This window comes from Hyperoodon ampullatus (assembly GCF_949752795.1).
Source record: "Hyperoodon ampullatus genome assembly, chromosome: 19".
In the NCBI taxonomy this organism is placed as follows: Eukaryota; Metazoa; Chordata; class Mammalia; order Artiodactyla; family Ziphiidae; genus Hyperoodon; species Hyperoodon ampullatus.
The window spans coordinates 19,660,976-19,680,475 of record NC_136932.1 but is presented as its reverse complement, the minus strand read 5'-3'; the positions used below and the strand labels follow the sequence as shown (position 1 = coordinate 19,680,475).

At 56.7% G+C, this 19,500-nt stretch overlaps 1 protein-coding gene across 2 annotated transcripts; it reads left to right on the top strand.

Annotated features, from left to right (window-relative positions):
• Positions 1–11,029: 11,029 nt before the first annotated feature.
• Positions 11,030–18,777, top strand: GPRC5C (G protein-coupled receptor class C group 5 member C; the record flags this gene model as incomplete). 2 transcript variants are annotated; one of them, XM_079726162.1, is made up of 4 exons in its annotated part: positions 11,030–12,098; positions 14,874–14,968; positions 16,970–17,119; positions 18,745–18,777. In XM_079726162.1, exons 1-4 carry the CDS (start codon positions 11,045–11,047, stop codon positions 18,775–18,777), a joined length of 1,332 nt encoding a protein of 443 aa, XP_079582288.1. In that variant the 5' UTR covers positions 11,030–11,044. The 2 variants fall into 2 exon arrangements, with proteins under 2 accessions (XP_079582288.1, XP_079582287.1); XM_079726161.1 differs by lacking the exon at positions 18,745–18,777 and having other exon boundaries at positions 16,970–17,580.
• Positions 18,778–19,500: the final 723 nt, after the last annotated feature.

The window sequence follows — 19,500 nt, the reverse complement described above, 5'->3', positions numbered from 1 at the left end:
CCTCTCAAAATGCCAGGTGGAACCAGGCTGCTCCAAGCAGGCAGTCCTAGGAGCAGAAAAGAAGAGGAAACTTAGCCAGACACCACAGCCTGGGCAGTAACCAGTTAATGCGGAGCCTGGGAGCAAGGAGAGGTCAAGTGCAAAATCTGTTGACTGGCTGGTTTGGGGGCACCCAGCTGCCTAGCGCAAGATTCCAGGCACCTACCTGTCAGGGGGCCAAGAGCCCCACCCCTCAGCTCGGCGAGGGACTATGTCTGCTCCATGGGAGCCAGGGGGCCAGGCGGCAAGACCAGGGGCACTCAACCCTCTAGGGAGGGAAAGCAGGCCTCCCAGTCCCCGGAGGAGGAAATGGCTCCTGGGATTCTGCACACTGAACCGGCAATCCAGGACTCCTGCTACCCAGGCAATAGGGAAGCCCCTCTAGGGAGCAGAACTGACCTCGAGCACCTCTGGGGCCAGCTTACCTGCTCCTCCAGTGCCCCAAGTTGGGTTGCCAAGGCCCCCTACCCTGCACTCTAATGCGGGGCGTTGCTGGCCCAGGGGAGGTGGTTTCTCCAGCAGGTACTGGGCTTGCCTGCTTCCCAGGAAGGCCTGTGGCCAGTGGGCAAGGCTGGTACGGCCCTGTTTGCATGGTGTTTGCAGTGGTACCCCCTTCTCCACCCCAGGGTGATGGGGAAGGTCAGCAGGGGGCTGCCCTCCAGGGGCCATGTCTCAACTCTTGCTGCTAGGGTTCAAACCATAGATTAATGGATCTACCAAGTGTCAGGTTCGGTGCCAGATACCGGGAACAACAAAATGAGTGAGACGTGTCCCTGCTCTTGAGAAGACAAGAACTGAGAAGGCTAAGATACACTGAGATAAATGATAAATAAACAAATGCATACTAGGCTGTGGGTAAACAGGGCAGCTCACAACGGTTCATTCTGGGGAAGGTGAGGAAAGCATGGCAGAGAAAGGGACATTGGAGCTGAGCTTTGAGGCAGGGCAGGTTTTAAAAACCTTTGGTCAGGGCTTCCCTGGTGGCACAGTGGTTGACAGTCTGCCTACTGATGCAGGGGACACGGGTTCGTGCCCCGGTCCGGGAAGATCCCACATGCCGCGGAGCGGCTGGGCCCGTGAGCCATGGCCGCTGAGCCTGCGCGTCTGGAGCCTGTGCTCCGCAACGGGAGGGGCCACAGCAGTGAGAGACCCGCGTACCGCAAAGAAAAAAAAAAAAAACCTTTGGTCAGACAGGGAAAGGGGGTTGGGGGAGGAAAGGAATAGCACGGAGAAGCCCAGAGCATGGCACAGCGAGGCTACACTGATCATGGTAAAACAGGACCGAAAGTATGCTGGAGAAGCAGCTTCTACAAGAGTTTGGATTAAACACTGCTAGAACTTTTTTTTTTTTTTTTTTTTGGCCGCGATGCATGGCTTGTGGGACCTTAGTTCCCTGACCAGGGATTGAACCCGCACCCCTGGCAGTGGAAGTGTGGAGTCCTAACCTCTGGACCACCAGGGAATTTCCACTGCTAGGCCTTTTTAACTGTCAGGGCTAAGGCTCAGAGGGGATGGACTAGGAAAGGAGACGTCGATCACTGAGCATCTGAGTGCCAAGCTTGTGCGAGGCCCATTGTAGACATGGCTTCATTTGAATGTTACAGCAAGGATTGGGGGTGGTGCTATCCTGACCTCTTTATAGTAGAGGAAAGTGGGGCTCAGAGCAGTGAAGTGACTTGTCCAGGTCATACAACAGGCAAGTGGCAAAGTTGAACCCCACCCTGGGCCTTGTCACTAGCTTAGACTCATGCAGCTCAAAAAGGAATTGTTCCGGGCTTCCCTGGTGGCGCAGTGGTTGAGAATCTGCCTGCCGATGCAGGGGACTCGGGTTCGTGCCCCGGTCTGGGAGGATCCCACATGCCACGGAGTGGCTGGGCCCGTGAGCCATGGCCGCTGGGCCTGCGCATCCGGAGCCTGTGCTCCGCAAGGGAGAGGCCACAGCAGTGAGAGGCCTGCGTACCGCACAAAAAAAAAAAAGGAATTGTTCCAATGAATAAAGGTAGTTTCGACCGGCTGGAGGCCAACAGGAACTCACGCACCATGCTGGGAGGGAGGGGTACAGACGCCATCCACACAATCCATTAATCCAAGATCTATCTGAACAGTGGGAGGGCAGTGTCCCTATGGGACCGCTTCTCAAAGTGTTACCTTTTGGGGAACATGGGAGTTCATAAAGGTTTACATGCCTATGTATTATTACATTGGGCGAAGGGTACCTGGGGGCGCAGATGAGTCTGCGGTTGGAGTCTTTGACGCAATGGCGCCTCCCACCTAGCTTCTCTCCCGGCCACTGGCCGTGTCCATCAGGACCCACAGCCATTCAGCTCCCAGGGCTGGGTGTGGGGCTCTCAGGATTTCCACCCTCCAGTGTTCCTGCTCTTGACAGGCCCTGGGGGATTAAAGCCGAGGACACCAGGGATCCTGGAGCCTCAGAAGCCCCAGGTCATCTGCCCCGAGGGCCTTGCTTTGTCCTGAAGGCATATCCTGTTCCAGAGATGGGGTGGAAAGGGGGAGAGCAAACCGTTCTCAGAAAACGGGCCCTATATTTCCACTGCCATCACGGCACAGGGCTGGCTGGGGGCGGAGCTCATCCACTGAGGTGTCCAGGCCTGTTTCCAGACCACCGCCAGTGGGTGGCCAGGCACCGGATACCCCAACCTGGCCCCTGCCTGGGCCCGGAGGGAGGGGGGAGACTTGCCTCATGGGAGAAGTCTCTGGAGGGTGAAGGGGTTCTCCACCAATCGAGACGGATCCCGAATTCACCTGTGTCTCCCTGAGGTCACTTGTACCCTGGTCTCCCCACTACTTTCCCCACCCCTTTCCCAGGCTCCAGATCTGGCCTTAAACATATGCTAATGAGGGACACCCCCCCCCCAGCAAACTTGTTTCAGCCTTGGTTGCCTAGTTAATGAAAACTAGTCAGAGGTCAGAGTGACTGATCTGTTTCGGGTAGGTCTGACCTGCTGCTCCCCCTTTCAGGGTGGGCCCCCCACTGCCTGGCCCTTACACACGTCTGCACGTGCTCACGTCCTGTGTGTGTGTGCGCGGGGTCGTCCCTGAGATGCAGGAGGTGGAGTTAGGGGAAGGAGACCAAAGGCACAGCAATGCGCTCTTCCTCTCAACATTGAAAAGAATTGAAACAATTCAGTCCTCACATTTTCCAGGCCAGCCAGAGAGGGCCAGGCGCAGGAAGAGATATAGGGCTCTAGAAAAGCAGGGCCTCACCGCCAGCCCAGGCTGCTAAGCAAACAATCCCTCCAGGAGTCCGAAAACTGGTGTGCGAGGGGAGGAGCCAGCCTGGGGTTTATCGCTCCGGCAGCTCCGGGTGATTCAGGGAGTTTGACTTCTGGTTGTCATAGATGGAAGCACGCAAACAAACAGCCCGGGAGGTACCCCTCCCCTCTGCCTGCGCCCTCCCCCACCTTGCTACCCCCAGCCCGAGACCAGCCGCCTCCCCCACCCACGATTCCCGCCCTCCTCCCGGGCGCTCCGGGCAGAACCAACACGCCCAGCCGCCCGCCCGGCCACCGGCTGACTCCGACCGCGCGCCGCTGGCGATCCCCCAGGCAACTCGGCGTCACGAGAACCAGCACCCCGGAGACCCGGCGCCCGGCCCTGCCTCCGCGTCCCCTGGGCCCCGGCCAGGCGCAACAAGCACTCCCTTCTCGGTGCGCCGCGGCCCCTCCGGGCCTCCGGCGCTTGCCAGCTAGGCCCCGCTGCGTAGCCCACCTCCCGCGGAGCCCGCAGCCCTGGGGGAAGGCAGCGGGAAATCTCTTGTTTATTGGGCCGGGGTGATCCTAGGTTGGATTCGCTTCCCCATTTCTGCCGTTCCCCTTCTGCTGATTCCTGGGGCCGGAGAGGAAAGGGTGGCAAACCGCTGACGCACCCCGGGATAGGCAGTGAGGTTGGGGTACGGGGAGGGGGAGCTCGAACTCGTGCAAAAGTCCCCGGGCGGCGGCAGGGGCAGGACTCGGCGGCCAGGCCGATGTGTCACGGAGCGCAGAGACCGCGGGGGCCGGGTTAAACACTGTACCTCGGGGAACTGAACCGTGAAGGCTAATTAGGACAGGTCCGAACAGGGAACGGGGACACGGGGAGGGGAGCGCGCGCTAAGGTGGACCGTGTCCCGGGAGATCGCAGGAAACCCAGGCGCCGGGTAGTCGGACCCAGGGCGACTTCTGCCCACGGTTCCGAGTGGTTCTGGGCGCGGCCCACGGCGTTAGGGGCGCGCGCGGTGGCGTTCCCATGCACACTTGGTGACCCGGGTGCCGAGGAAGGATCGCGCGTGCAAGAGGTGGACGCTCGGTGTGTGGTGTGTCCACGTGTCTTCGGGGAGGGCAGGGGGCGCAGAAGGCGCGAGAAAGACAGACTTTGTATCTGAGTGTGCGCCTCGCTCTAGTCCGGAGCGGCGAACCGTGCCCCGCGTGTGTCTCACGGGAGAGCCAGGACGAAGGTGACAAAGACTAGGTGTCCGCCCAGGAGAGACGCACCAAGGTGGCCCCCGCGCGTGTTTGTGTGCGCGCGCGCTGGGACTTGCGGAGAGGGAGAGCCCGCCCGCGAATTGTGTTGGGCTGCACCCCAAACCGCTTTCCAGAGAGAAAACCGAGTCCCGAAAGTAAGTGCGCGTGAGTGTGCGCGCGCCCGCGTGCGGGGGCGTGGCAGTAAACAGCAGCAACCCTCAAGCCAGCTTGGCCAGAAACTCCGATCTCCCTCCCCTGCCGGAAAGTGCGTCTAGTCGGAGCCTGGAGGTGAGTCGGGGATGGGTGGGGGGAGGGCCGGCCGGGCTTTGTTAACTGTGTAAGCGGATTGCACGTACCTGGAGCGCCGCGGGCGCCCGATAAGCTCCTGAATGGAGGTGATGTCACGGTGATGCAGGCGCCGGCCCACCCTCGCTGCGAGAAAGGAGCCGAGCGCGGGCAGAGGCCAGCGCGAGGGCTAGAGACGGAGCGCAGCCAGCTCCGAGTCCCGGGGAGAGGCAGGCCCTGCGCCCCGATCCCCCGCCTGAGCCCCGCCACCTCAGGCCAGGGTTGGGCCTGGCCCCGCTCTCTGCGCCGAGTCCCTCCCACCCCCGCTCGCGCCCCGCCTGGACTTGGCCCCAGACGCCGCGCCGGAGCTGGGCCGGCGACGCGTCCCAGGTAAGGGCTGCAGCCTGCTCGCTCCGCCCTCCCCTTGGCCGCCGGGAAGAGTGGGGTCGGGCTGGTGGGGAGTGGGCGAGGGTTGATGCCCAGGGGTGGGGAACCGGGGGGCGGAGGACACCGCTCCTACTTCGCTCGCTCGCAGAAACTTTCCAAAGCGGAGCAGGCTGGGGACTGGGGGTGTGGGTAGACCGGCGCTGCGGCTCGGAGTTGGCGGCGAGGGAGAACTCCACGATCGGGGTCTCCAAGGGCTACCCCCTCCGCCCTCGCAGCCTCTCTGCGTGACTCCGCGGCCGATAGTGACTGGGGGGCCGGCGTCCTCTCCGCGGCCCGCTACCGTGGATGGGGAGGGCAGGTTTCTGGGACCAGAGGAAATGAGAGAGAGGCTGGCCCCCCTGCTCTTTCTGTTCCGCCATCCAGGGGAGCGTGGGTGTGGACCCCGGTCCCGGCGAGAGGTAGGGAGGGGAGGGCTCAATCTTCCTGCGGGAAGTTCGGAATTTCGGTCAGTCGTAGGCCCTCTACCTTTGGCGGCGTGGCTTCCAGATCCCTTCCCTTTCCCCGCTCCTCCCTCACGCCCCACGGGGTTTCCTGCGCCCTTCCCAGCCGCGGAGGTGGAGTTGCGCCTCTCCAGCCCCAAACCCACAGTTTTAAACCCAGCAAAACGCAGTCATTGAAAAAACTCCACGCTCTTGATCCTAAAGCTCAGGGACCAGAATATGTTGAAATAGGGTTTTGTGCTCTTGGAGGTTCCCTGCCTGGGCCTTTATCGGTGGCTGGGGGAGGGCGTGCCGCTGGGGGGTGGGGCGCATTCCTGAGTGGCTTTCTAGAGCGGACCCTTGGGTTGAGGACTCACGTGTTTCAGAATGCTCAGGGAATTGGGGGCCAAATATCCGCCCTCGGTGTGAAGGTCTAAGCCTGGGGTTCCTGGAAGCCCTCTACCCCACCGCCGACCCCACCCCCCAACTTGGGCACTGAAGTAGCCCCGTACAGGTACAGGCATCTCCTACCCCTCTTCTTATTGGTTGGTTTAAACACCAGAGCCCCCTGAACAGAGGAGTAAAATGGCAGGACCTAACCAGGGGCGGAGAGGAAGGAGGAGATGGATGGGAGAAGGGGAGGATGTGGGAAGGCTGCCAGCGGGTCCATCCGTCTCTCTTCATGGGCTGCTGAGTGGGGGCAGACCGGGAGGAAGGGGGCTCCTCTGTGGCTCTGCTTAGGCGCCTCGGAGAGCGGCCTCTACATGGTCATGGCACCCTTGAAGGTACCTGGCTGTGGGTCTATATCTTACTCTGTCCCTTTGAGCCCAGGAGACAGACCAAGGCTGAAGTGTGAAGCTCATGTTGCCCTTTTCAGGATGGTTCTCAGGCTTTTGTGTAGATGGTTGGGGAGTGACGAAAGGTGAGAAGGCCTGGCTGCCTCATCCTTGCTGGGTGAAGCCCAGTCAGGGCTGGCTGAGCCTCTGAGCCACCACTCTGCTGAGGTCTCTCTGCCTCCCCTGGGAGAGGGAAAGAGGGAGGAAGGGGATTCTGGAACTGGATTGGGCTGACTCAGACCTGAGCTGGGGGCTGAGTGGCTGAGCCTAGGGAAAGGCCGATTTCAGAGGTGATTAAAAATACTTGTATAACTGATTCCAGGGAGGTGAAGCAAAAGGGCCCCTTTGTCCAGAAAATAATCTGCAGCTCGGCTGGGCTGCAGCCATGGTGTGGGGGGAACTCATGGGACTGAAGGAGGTCTCCCTCCTTGGTCCTACTGAGAAACTTTAAAATATATATATTTATTTGGCTGTGCCAGGTCTTAGTTGAGGTATGCGGGATCTTTAGTTGCGGCATGCAGACCCTTAGTTGTGGCATATGGGAACTAGTTCCCTGACCAGGGATCGAACCTGGGCCCCCTGCATTGGGAGCTCGGAGTCGTTTTAACCACTGGACCACCAGGGAAGTCTCCCCCACTGAGAACCTTAAAGGAGGAGACGTGACTCCAAAATGAAGAGGCCGGACTGGGATGGGGAGAAATGGGCACCAAATCTGTTCACTGAATGCTTTTCAAATGCCTACTATGTTCAGTGCAAGACTAGATGTTGCAGGGGATGCTAAGATAAACAAGTCTTGTTCACTCCCCTCAGATCTTACAGCCAGGTAGGGGAGACACCTACGCACGCGATCAAGGCTCAGAAGACAGCCTGGAAGTGCAGGCTCTAGGGACCGCAGGAGGGAGAGTCTCAAGGCAGAGCTGGTCTGTTTCATCCAAGTCCTTTCCCCCTTGACCACCATCTTCAAACACAGCATCCCTTGGCTGGCTGAATCTGCATTCCTGGATGTTGAAGGATACTGGGCTGAAGCTTTCTTTAAGTCTCCTGCTGGCCTCCAAGGGTCGCTGTCCCAGGCAGTGGACAAGAACCAGGCCCAGCAGGTCCAATTTCCCTACTTGAGTTGGTGTCTGCCTGTCTCTCCACTCCCCCACTTTGAAGTTCCCATGTTGGTGGGACCGACAGGCTTGAAGGGTAAGGTCCAGGGCCAACGGCAAAGTGAGAAGGAAATTGGGGTGAGGGCTGTGAAGCTTCTCTGGCCCTGGCCCAGGTTCTTATGAGGTGTTGGATCCTAGCAAGGTACAGGTAGGTATGGCTCTAAGAGCAAGATAGACCAAGAAGAGGGACTGGCATAGTGGTCACAGGCTAAATGAGAGCGGGCTTGGTGCTTTGTAATGACATGGCCGTTATAAGATTTGAACTTGGAGCGTGGACTTAGCATCCTTTCCCCCACATCCAGCCAGGCCTTAGACTTTATCTGGGAAAGGATCTCCATTAGGCCTTACCTTTGGCCTTGGTCTTTAGCCGGGGATGAATGTGTCCTCAACAAATCGATTGCCTATGCTTTTTTGCCAGACTCAAATCTTAAAGCACAATGCTGGTTATGCCCTCATCATGCAAAAAACAGCCTTCAGTGGCTCCCCACTGCCTTTAGAATCAAGCCCTAAACTCCCTCCCTGTAGTGTCTCTAATCTGTAGCCAGCCAGCTGCAACCTCCCTTTACAGACTCAGTTCATACTTGGTGAATTTGATTAGAAACTGAATAAAATGCCGTTGAGAGGTGTTCTTCACTCTTGTCTTTTCTGACCCCCTCAGCTGGGAAGAGCTTCCTCCTCTGTGTTCCTGTAGCACTTTTCTCTCCCCAGAGGTAAATTCTTTTGTGTGACACTTACCTTATTCTTCTTTGGGTAGTTTTCTTGTAGACCTACCTTTTGGACTGTGTTTGTTCATCTTTGTATTTTCCACTGTGCGTCTAGGGGAACTACTGGGCCTGGTCCCCCTAGACGCACAGTAAATATTTGCTGATTTGGAATATTTGTCTGTTCTAAACTGGGACCTGGCGGAGGGAGATGGGATGAGCAGCTCTTGAAGATGTGCAGATTGCCAGAGGCTAAGTCTGAGTGACCATTCTCAGGGTTCATACCACGTCTCCAACTTCACCCCAAGGTCTAGCTGTTTTGCTGTGAGCCAGAAATACTCATGATGGGGTTGAGTGCTTAGGATCCCATAGCACATATCCATAAATTATCTCCTGGAGTGGTTCAATATTCCTTATCCATTAGCCCTCTCCGATTCCTCTTTTCTCTTCCCAGCCCTTGTAAATAAAGTACAGTTTGTGCTTTATTGATTTACTATTACACAAAGTCCCCTACAAGAGCTTATTTAAATTGTGATGTAGGGGAAACATGCTTTTGCATTGGAAGACGAGAGAAACTAGCTGCGTTACAGTACCACTTATTTAGGAAAACAATAATAAATTCACACAGGAGGGTTAATTTATTAAAAGTTAATGGTAGGTGTTGTTTGGGGAAAAGCAAGCTTAATTGACAGATGAGGTTGTAGTTGGGAAAGCTGAGAGACATAAAATGTTTTCAACGAGGACTTTGAAAGTTGATGATCTTTATTCTGTCAGCTTCACTTAATTTTGAGTTTTATTTCCTCTGACTTAGTAACAGCGTCCTTCCCTTTCTCAATCATGGAGAGACAGTTCTGTTTGCCTGTTATACATTAACTAACCAAGAATGGTGAAAACATTAAGGGCTTAGCGGTGTGCAAATCTACACTCCACCTCCTAAAAGGAAGAAAGAGAGGTGGTGGGGAAGTCGGATCATGCCATTCCCCTCCCAGCCACTAGTGGTCACTATCAGCCCAGGAAAGCTTGGTTGCTGTCTTTCTGGAAAGTTCTTGGGTCCAAGAGGGGAGAGAGGAAGAGCCAGGGTTACAACTAGTTACTTGAACATAATAAGGGGTGATTTAAATGCCCTGCATTTCATAGAAGTTTGGAATTTATGACTTGCTTTTTTTGGGGGGGTGGTACACGGGCTTCTCACTGCTGTGGCCTCTCCTGTTGCGGAGCACAGGCTCCGGACACGCAGGCTCAGTGGCCATGGCTCACGGGCCCAGCCACTCCGCGGCATGTGGGATCCTCCCGGACCGGGGCACGAATCCGTGTCCCCTGCATCGGCAGGCGGACTCTCAACCACTGCGCCACCAGGGAAGCCCTATGACTTGCTTTTTAGAGCATTTAAGTTTTCTGTCCTCCAGGTAAATTTAAAGTCTTTGAGTAGCAAACTCACTGATTTGGTCTTCAATTTCTTTTAACCTGCCACACTCTTTACCTCCACTTCACACAGCGAAAATCCAGGTGGTATTGAGAGCAGGGGTTTGGTTTTCTTTGGTGCCGGTCTACAGCATTTAGTAAGGCTGCTGTCCGGGACCGGTCCAGTGAGTCGTTGCAGTAGTAAGTTACCTTCCTGGTGTGAATAAAAGACATCTTTCTTGCTTTCTAGCTACCGTGCCTCAACGTCTTCCATTATAGATTAATTTCTTTGGGTTTTGCTTTGCCCTTGCCTGGTTCTTGCTTTTAAAATGTTAATGCCTCATAGGAGGATTTTTGCATTAAGTCATTAACTCCCTAGCTGGGAAATTCGTTGATTTTTAAAAAATATTTATTTATTTACTTGGTTGCTCTGGGTCTTAGTTGTGGCAGGCGGGCTCCTTAGTTGAGGCACGCAAACTCTCAGTTGCGGCATGCATGTGGGATCTAGTTTCCTGACCAGAGATTGAACCCAGGCCCCCTGCATTGGGAGCATGGAGTCTTACCCACTGTGCCACCAGGGAAGTCCCCGAAATTCGTTGATTTTATTCTTGAGACTCTAGCAGCTGAGCTTCCAAAGAACTTTGGATTCTGAGGAGAAGCGTTGGCACTAAAAGCGGGAAAATGAAGGGCAGAAAAGGGCAGTGGAAGGGAGGCATCAGGGGAAAAGTGTTGATACATACAACTTTTCAATCATCTCTTCACTTTCTCTGGTTGCAGTTTGTACCTGTTACAGGTGCTTGTTAAATACTCACTGAATGGATGAATGCGTGGCTGATTTGCCGTAGACTTAGGCATCACAGGGACAGAGTGGAGGGGCATGGTGTCTGGCCATTTGGACTCTGGAAGTCCCGGGACAGAGAGGAACTGAGTGCTGAGTGAACTTGCTCACAAACCTCAGCCCCCAGCCCACCTGCAAGAGCTCAGGGCATATGTGGGCCCAGGTTATGATTTGGGGGAGGAGGAGGGGCCTGAAAACTCAGCACAGTTTCCTCCTTTTCCATGACTGGGAACAGGGATGACACTTGGGTTTCATCTCATTTGCCACTCTGGTCACTTGGTACAAGGCCCAGGAGTTCTGTGTTAAGAACGATTCTGAAGCCCAGAGGCACAGACAAGATCAGTGTGCTGTGGTTCAGGATGGGGAGAACAGCACCTTGTGTGTCAGAGTCTGCCCTGGAGGACTGATTTTGCCTTTTCTCCCCTCCGTCTCTAGGGATCCAGCTGGGGCCTGGCCCGGGAGCCAGGATGGCCATCCAGAAAGCGGTGCTCATATGCCTGGGACTGCCTCTCTTCCTACTCCCAGGGGCCCAGGCCCAGAACCACGCCCCAGCTGGCTGCAGCCCGGACCTCAACCCCCTCTATTACAACCTGTGTGACCGCTCTGGGGCTTGGGGCATCATCTTGGAGGCAGTGGCGGGGGCGGGCATCGTCACCACTTTTGTCCTCACCATCATCCTCGTGGCCAGCCTCCCCTTCGTGCAGGACAACAAGAAGCGGGGCCTGCTGGGGACCCAGGTGTTCTTCCTGCTGGGGACCCTGGGCCTCTTCTGCCTCGTCTTTGCCTGTGTGGTGAAGCCTGACTTCTCCACCTGTGCCTCTCGGCGCTTCCTCTTTGGGGTCCTGTTCGCCATCTGCTTCTCCTGCCTAGTGGCCCACGTGTTAGCCCTCAACTTCCTGGTCCGGAAGAACCACGGGCCCCGGGGCTGGGTGGTCTTCATCGTGGCCCTGTTGCTAAGCCTCGTGGAGGTGATCATCAACACGGAGTGGCTGATCATCACGCTGGTGCGAGCAGGTGGCGGCGAGGGTGGCCCTCCGGCCAATGGCAGTGCCAGCTGGGCCACCGCCTCCCCCTGTGCCATCGCCAACGTGGACTTTGTCATGGCGCTGATCTACGTCATGCTGCTGCTGCTCTGTGCCTTTACAGGGGCCTGGCCCGCCCTGTGCGGCCGCTTCAAGCGCTGGCAGAAGCACGGGGTCTTTGTGCTGCTCACCACGGCCACCTCCATCGCCATCTGGGTGGTGTGGATTGTCATGTACACTTACGGCAACCAGCAGCGCAACAGTCCCACGTGGGATGACCCCACGCTGGCCATTACCCTCGCCGCCAATGCCTGGGCCTTTGTGCTCTTCTATGTCATCCCTGAGGTCTCCCAGGTGACCAAGGCCAGCCCGGAGCAGAGCTACCAGGGGGACCTGTACCCCACCCGGGGCGTGGGCTATGAGACCATCCTGAAAGAGCAGAAGGGCCAGAGCATGTTTGTGGAAAACAAGGCATTTTCCATGGACGAGCCAGCCTCAGGTGAGTCATGGGACACCCTCCCCAGGTGCCCTTTTATTTTTTTTAGTTTTTAAAAATTTTTGGCCACACCATGCAGCCTGTGGGACCTTCGTTCCTCAGCCAGGGATTGAACCTGGGCCGCAGCAGTGAAAGTGCCAAGTCCTAACCACTGGCCCATCAGGGAACTGCCCCCAGGTCCCCTTTTATTCCAGGTGGTTTACTGCAGGACAGGGGGCTGGTCTCCTGAGCAAAATGGGAGGTTCCTGAGATTATCCAGAGTTTTCTGCCTTAAAGTCCCTAAATTCCATATTTTTAAAAAAATTATTTCTTTTTGGCTGCGTTGGGTCTCTGCTGCTGCGCATGGGCTTTCTCTGGTTGTGGCAAGAGGGGGCTACTCTTCGTTGCGGTGCGCGGGCTTCTTAGTGCGGTGGCTTCTCTTGCAGAGCACGGTCTCTAGGCATGCAGGCTTCAGTAGTTGCAGCACGCGGGCTTGGTAGTTGCAGCACTCAGGCTCTAGGGCACACAGGCTTCAGTAGTTGTGACGCATAGGCTCAGTAGTTGTGGCTCTAGAGTGCAGGCTCTGTAGTTGTGGTGCACAGGCTTAGTTGCTCCAAGGCATGTGGGATCTTCCCGGACCAGGGATTGAACCCATGTCCCCTGCATTGGCAGGTGGATTCTTAACCACTCCGCCACCAGGGAAGTCCCCTAAATTCCATTTTTTTTTAAGGATTTTTTTCCTATACTCATGCAATTCATGAATATATTTTCATTGTAAAATTTTACACATTACAGGTAAAATTTCCCTCCACTGTCAGTTCTACCCCATTCCCTCCTGTTCTATCCCCAGAACTGTTCACTGTTGACTGATGTTTTCCTGCTAGGTGCCTCAGTTTCCTCATCTGTAAAATGGGGATAATAATGGTTCCTGTTTCATAGGATTCTTTTGAGGATTCAATTAATGCATCTTCTGGCGCTTGGAAGATACTCTAGAAGTATTAGCTATTAGCTCTGTGTATTACTATTATTTTACTGTCATTATTATTATCCTTCCAGAGCTTGTTTTTCCATTATGTACATATCCATAGTCTTAGTTTCCTTTTAAAGTCTTTTCAGTTCAAAATGTTTTCTTTTTCATAAAATCGCGTGTGCCACATGCTGATCTAAGCAGCACCCGCTATCCGGTAGCCAGCTTGTCCCCAAGCTCCTGCCCCGGCTCTTTGTTAATGTGATGGGGCTCTCCTGAGGGGCCAGGCAGCCTCAGAGCCTTGGTGGTTGGAGCTGAGGGTGCCTCAGAGGTGGAAGCAGCAAGAAGGCAAGAGAAGCCCCTGAAGCCTGGGCCAAGCCCCCGTCGGAAAAAGCTTGGGAGGCAGGAGGGGGTGGCCATTCTCCAGGAGACTTGGCCAGACGTGCTCCCAGCTCCCTAAGGGAGGAACCTTTTTCTGGCATTTGTTCATTGTAAGGGCCACTAGCATTTATTGAGCACAAACTGAGTGCCAGGCATTGAGCCTTTCCGGATGTGCCCTGTGGCATGCGTCTCACGTGCTTTCTTAGCCGGCTGGTTACAGCCCCTTCATCTGCTGTGACCCGGAAAGCCTGGACGCTGACCCCCTACTCTGCTGATCGAGGTGTTGGGGGCTTAAGACTTGACCTGCCTGATTGTTGAGCAGTACCCCTGGGACCTCTGCCAGGGGTCAGAGGCAGAGGCAGGGGAGGTTTCAGAATCAGAACTCTCTGCCTTTTCTCTACAAGCTGCGATCCCTGTGATCTCTGCCTTGGGGAAAGGAGTGATCCTCCCCCTGCCAGGCACTGATCTTTGACCTGCCCAGCGGGGTGGCCCCTGGCATCCGCACAGCCTGGTGCCAAGTGAGGGGGGAAGGTGCAGTTGGTGAGAATGTTGGGAGGAGCCTCAGTGGCCCCCACCTTTGCTGTCACCCGCTGCCTGTTTGTCAGGCCAGAGAGTTCTCAGCCTTTGTCCTCAAGGCAAACACTTCTGGGGCTGTAAGGGTTTTTTTTCCTTTTATTTTTTCTAAATGGAAAAATCAATTGAGTGAGCCCAGCACTTAGGAAGCCCTATAGAGTTGTGGTCCCTTTAGAGCCGCAGGGCCATCAGCCGGCAGGAGACAGACATCCGCTGCCCCGCGCCTCACTGCTCAGACCTCTCCCCGGCCCCCAGAATTGGCCAGCAGCTTTCCTCCGACCCAGCGCCCAGCAGTGTAGGACAGATCGGGAAATCAACACCCCGGAAGGCACAGGGAAGTGTTCCCAGAGCTGAAAATAGTTCTGGAAACTTGCCAAGGGGCCACAGGACAGGATGTGCCTTCAGTCCCCCTGGTGGAGCTCTGGGTCCTGGGCAAACAGCACCCAGCCCTGCCCCATGCAGACTCTTGGGCAGTGGGGTCTCTGCTTTTTTTACCCTGGCGCCTGGCAGCTGGCCCACAGCAGGAGAGGCCAGAGCTGGAGGCTGGCCATCTTGGAAGGCGGCCGAAGGTCCATGTGCCCCTCTTGGCCTCTGGCCCCAGAGGGCGGAAGGGGATGTGAAGGTTGCTGACGGGCCGTTTTTTCGGTGGGAGGGGGTCTCCTGCTGCAGGGAAAGCCCAAGGGGAAGGCGAACATTGTGCTGTCTGTGTATCCAAACAAAGGGATGCTGGGCTCCACGGGGTGGGGTACACCTACAGCCTCACCCCCAGGGCTGGCCAAGCCCCCTTTTCCCTCTCCCTGCCTCCTGGGGAGCCTTGCTTGAGAGCAGGAAAGGGAGCTTAAAGCCCAGCCTGGAACAGCTGCTATGTTTCCTTGCAGCTAAGAGACCAGTGTCACCGTACAGCGGGTACAACGGGCAGCTGCTGACCAGTGTGTACCAGCCCACTGAGATGACCCTGATGCACAAAGCCCCGGTGAGTGGGGTCCCCGGGTGTGCAGGGTGGGTGGAAGCGGGGAGGAGAAGGCAGGCTCTGCATCCGATGGGTCAGCCTTCGGGAGCCCGGGACCCCAGCTCCTGATGCCTTCTTCCTGGGGTTGATGTTCCTACTGCCTTTCCCGACACTGTGGGCGGGACCTGTCTGCCTTGTGTCATCGGGGCGTCAAACACCCACTGAGGACAGCTGCTCAGAACAGTCTCTCTCTGAGCTGGTGGGAGCTGCCAGCTTTCCCCTAAGCAGCTTAGGGAGGGACAAGGGGGGACCTCAGCCAGGTAGGTGCCATTCGTGGTGGACAGAGGACCACAGGGCAGGTCTGGGTAGGTATTAGCTGCTCGACCACAGCTGTCCCAAGAGGGCCCTCCTGTTCCCTTCCCCCCACCAGCAGGCAGCAGCTCTCGACCTTACACCTCCCCTGGGTTCTGGAAACCAGATGCTCCATTAGCCAAGGGAGGGAGGGTGAGAACAGGAAGCCGGTGGGTTAGAGTCTTACTCACTCCATACACGTTCCTCCTCCCCGGCTGGCTGGCAGTTGCTCTTGGGGAGACCCCTCGCTCTCCGGAGCCTGAACCTGCAGCTAGGTTCCAGGAGAGGGAGGCTGTGGCCAGGAGCCAGGATAGGCCGAGGAATGAATCTCTGAAGGGCATGAGCAGAGTTTGCCAGCCCCCAGACACCCAGGGTGCCCCACCTGGCCACCCCTCACTACCTGTGTGTATGGAGTCGTGCTTCTTCAGGAAGGATCTGAACTAATAGATATTAAATCTAATGGTGGCTCCAAAAACATGGTCCCTCGACCCCCAGCGTTACCCTCCCCTGGGAACTTGCTAAAAAGGCACAAGGGCCAGGGGTGTGATGGAGCCAACAGTTAGCATCTCTTCAGTGACGTCACCTTGATAACTTGGAGTTATCCAAGCCATGATGGGAATAACCGCCCACAGAGATCTGCCAACATTACAGATCAGGGTCGTGAAACATTCACCAGCTCACCGCGGGGTGGGGCCCCCTAGGCATGGCTGTGGCTTCATAAACAGTCAGGTGATTCTGACGCACAGCCAGGTTGGAGAACCCGTCCTCGATCTAGATGTTCCAGGAGCTACATGGGGAGGGGGAGTTGGAGATGGTAAATGGGTTGGGAGGACCACCCGGGTCTGAGTGGATTCAGAAGGCAGCTTGGGGCCCTGGAGCTGCGGGGGTTTGGTGGCAGCTCTTTGCCTAGGGATGAGGCAGGTGAGGCCTAGAGCTCACCTTCCCTCCAGGGTGGGACCTGGGACCCATGCCTCAGCCTCACCCACACAGGAACAGAACCAACGCAGCTCCGACCAGGATCCAGGCAGAGACTTTGGATTTTAAGTCTCCAAAACTTAAAACTCTCAAACCCCAAACCATTCGGGGTTTAAGTCTCTAAATCAGACTGCTAGATAAGAAACGTGTGACATGCCTGGGGCCTGACAGAAGGGTGTTCTGGGCCCGGCACACCAGCCATGATTCTGTTGGGGGGGTGTAATGCCACCGGGGGTACTCAGGTAAGAGTCTTGGAGGAAGGGAGCCTGGGAGCATAGCCGGGCGGGTCACAGAAGCCCCGTGTGTTTCACTCTCTGTTGGGCCCCAAGGTTTAGGGACTGGGACAGGGCTTGAGAGGAAGATCCTTTTGGAAAGAGCCATCCACTGTGTGAAGCCCCAGGACCATCTGGAGGTGACTGGGAGCCTCATTTCCATGCCCAGAGGGTGGCCCTCTGCAGGGTGAGATAAGGGGCTGGAGGTCAGAGGTCACCTCCTCCTTTTCCACACTCGGAGTCATCCATCCCAGGCCCAGGCCCTGCTGGAAGGGGGCAGAGGGGGAGGGCGGGGAGGGAAGGGGGAGCTGGCAGGCGCAGCCCTGCAGGAAGCGGAGTGGGAATGTGTGTGCATCCGTCGTGGGAGTGTGTGTGTGCATCCGCCCGGGCAGAACCCAGCTGTGAGACCGCCTGTTCTTCCTTCCAGTCTGAAGGAGCTTACGACGTCATCCTCCCGCGGGCCACTGCTAACAGCCAGGTGATGGGCAGTGCCAACTCCACCCTGCGGGCCGAAGACATCTACGCAGTCCAGAGCCACCAGGATGCCACCCTGCCGAAGGAAGGCAAGAACTCTCAGGTCTTTAGAAACCCCTACGTGTGGGACTGAGGCTGCACCAGGAGGAGGCGGGCAGATCTGGGGACCCGGCCCGGGCGAGGGTCTTCCTGGGAGCCCGTGCTCTCCCCTCCCCCTCCCCCTCGCTGGCTCAGGACAGGTCATGGGCCTCAGCCGGGAGGCCGTCCCCATCTGCCAGTGTTCGGCTGGGCGTCCCCATGCCCCTCACCCACTCCTCAGTGTCTGTGGAGTCCAGGAGCCAACTCCGGCTTCGTGTCAGGGTCACCTGGCTTCGTGTCAAGGTCACCAGCGGTGGCCACGCTCCAGCCAAATAGAGTTCTTCCTGGGGTGGCGGCCAGTCAGCACCTACATTCTCTGGAGTCTTTGGAGAGATTCCTGCAACCTTGAGAGATGTCTCGGGCGCTTCTGTCCTGGGTCTTGCTCCTCTGTGAGGGGCAAGGGTGCCTAATAAACATGTTTCTGCTTTATTAGCCCCTCTTCTGGGAATGTCGTGTCTGATCTGGGCTCTCCGTGTCCGATGATCCACCCCTCCACCCTGGCCTGTGCATGTTTCCTCTTTCTCCAACCCCCTCTGAATCCAGCTCCCAGGAAAGCCGCTGCTGGGTTTTCCTTCTGTGCAACAAAGTAGCTGACACCTCCCCCCAGGGAAGAGTTCTTGAGCTAAGCCTGGGTCCGTGTCCTGTGCGATCAGCATGGACCTCTGGGCCTGGCTCCCGTCTCGGGTCTCGAGCAGCATCTGGGCTTGTGTGAAATGAGGCAGCTTTCCTCTGGGATCCCCTCCACTGGGGTCGGGGCCGGGGGAACGGAGCAGGGAGTTCTGTGGAGGGTATTTGTAAGGGAAGATGGGCTGGCTTCAGCCCCTTAGTGGGAAGGGTGGTGCAGATCCGTCAGGGGATGGGATGGCGGACCACTGCTCCATCTCTCAGATCAAAGTGTGTGTGTGTGTGTGTTTGTGGCCGGGAGTGATTCACTGAGGATCAGGACCTGTTTTCAAAGGTGGGAAGGGGCGGGCCAGGTTCTGGTAGGTTTCACTCCTGGGCAGGAATTTAAATGCCCATTTGCTCAATCCTTTATGGTGAAACCTTTCCACAGTGGCTCATTTGAATCCTCGGGGCTGCCCCTGAAAGATGGGTCGGACAGTAAGTACTTTCTCTCCCTTTTCCAGAGTCAAAATCCCAGAACCAGACCATTTTAGGGTTAGACAGGGCCTTGAGGGTAAGTGATCAATGTAGCTCTCTCACTGCCTCTGACAGGTAAGCAGACTGACCCAGAGAGGCCACAGAGCCTCTAGAAGTGGCCATGCTGAGACTGGCCAGGCTTTCTCAAGACTGGCTTGTAGCGGGTCCTGGTGGCCTGGGTTCAGACATGCAGCGGTGCTCTGACCCCTTTGCAAGGGGCTTGCCAAGTCGGCTCCTCCCAGGTTTGGGAATGTTTCTCCCCAACTCGCCAGAAGCTATTTTCTGACACCGGTTGTAGGGAAAAGATGTTTCTGCTGGAAGAGGGGAGAAAGGTTGCTGGAAGAAAAAAAAAATCAAACTTCTCCTTCTATGTCAGATTGCACCGACTCCCCTGGAGACTCAAACCCTTTTTTCAGTTGTTCAAACACTTGTTCTTTCTGGTTACTTTAGGCTCAGTCCCCGAAAAATAATACAAGATGGTAGACGCCCTCTTCCCTGGACCCTACGTCGTTCTGCTGTCCTCATTCCTCTGTGACCAGGCTGGGCAGGGCCCTTGTCACTGGAGCGGGAAAGGCCCGGAGGCCACCGATCTGGAGCAGTGGAGTCAGGGGCCGTGTGAAACCCTGGGGCACATGGCTGGGGCTGGGGGCCACCCCCCCAACCCCCGCAATTCCTGCCCAGCCCAGCCTCTCCTGGTCCCCAAGTGACCTGAGACCACAGGAACGGTCTGCAGACACCCAGCCTCCCTCTGGATGCCCTCCCCCCGCCGACATCACAGCCCCTGTGCCCCCCTGCCGTGGGTCTCCAGATGGCCATTCTTCCTGGCCACCTTTCGGTTCCAGCCTCAGCCAGCCCCGCCCTGCTCCAAAGCGAAGCCAAATCATGGCGAAGCTGGCCCTTGCCCTTCTCACCAGCACCTCCTGCCACCACCTGGACCGTGGAAGGCCGCTGAGCTGGGCAAAGCTCACTCGAGACCTGGACAGATCGTGCCTCTCTTCCTGGCCTGTGGGTCCCGGATCTGAGCCCCTCTGCATCACCACCTGATACCTTCATTGAACTAGGTCCCATCAAGACACAAAGTAGGGGCTAGGGCTGCATTCTCAGGGGTCAATTGAGAGTCCTGGACCAGATGGACCGGGGTCTAGGCCTCTCCCAGGACTGAGACTTGGGGGACTGGGCGCAGCCCCTTAGATACGAGGTGTCCAG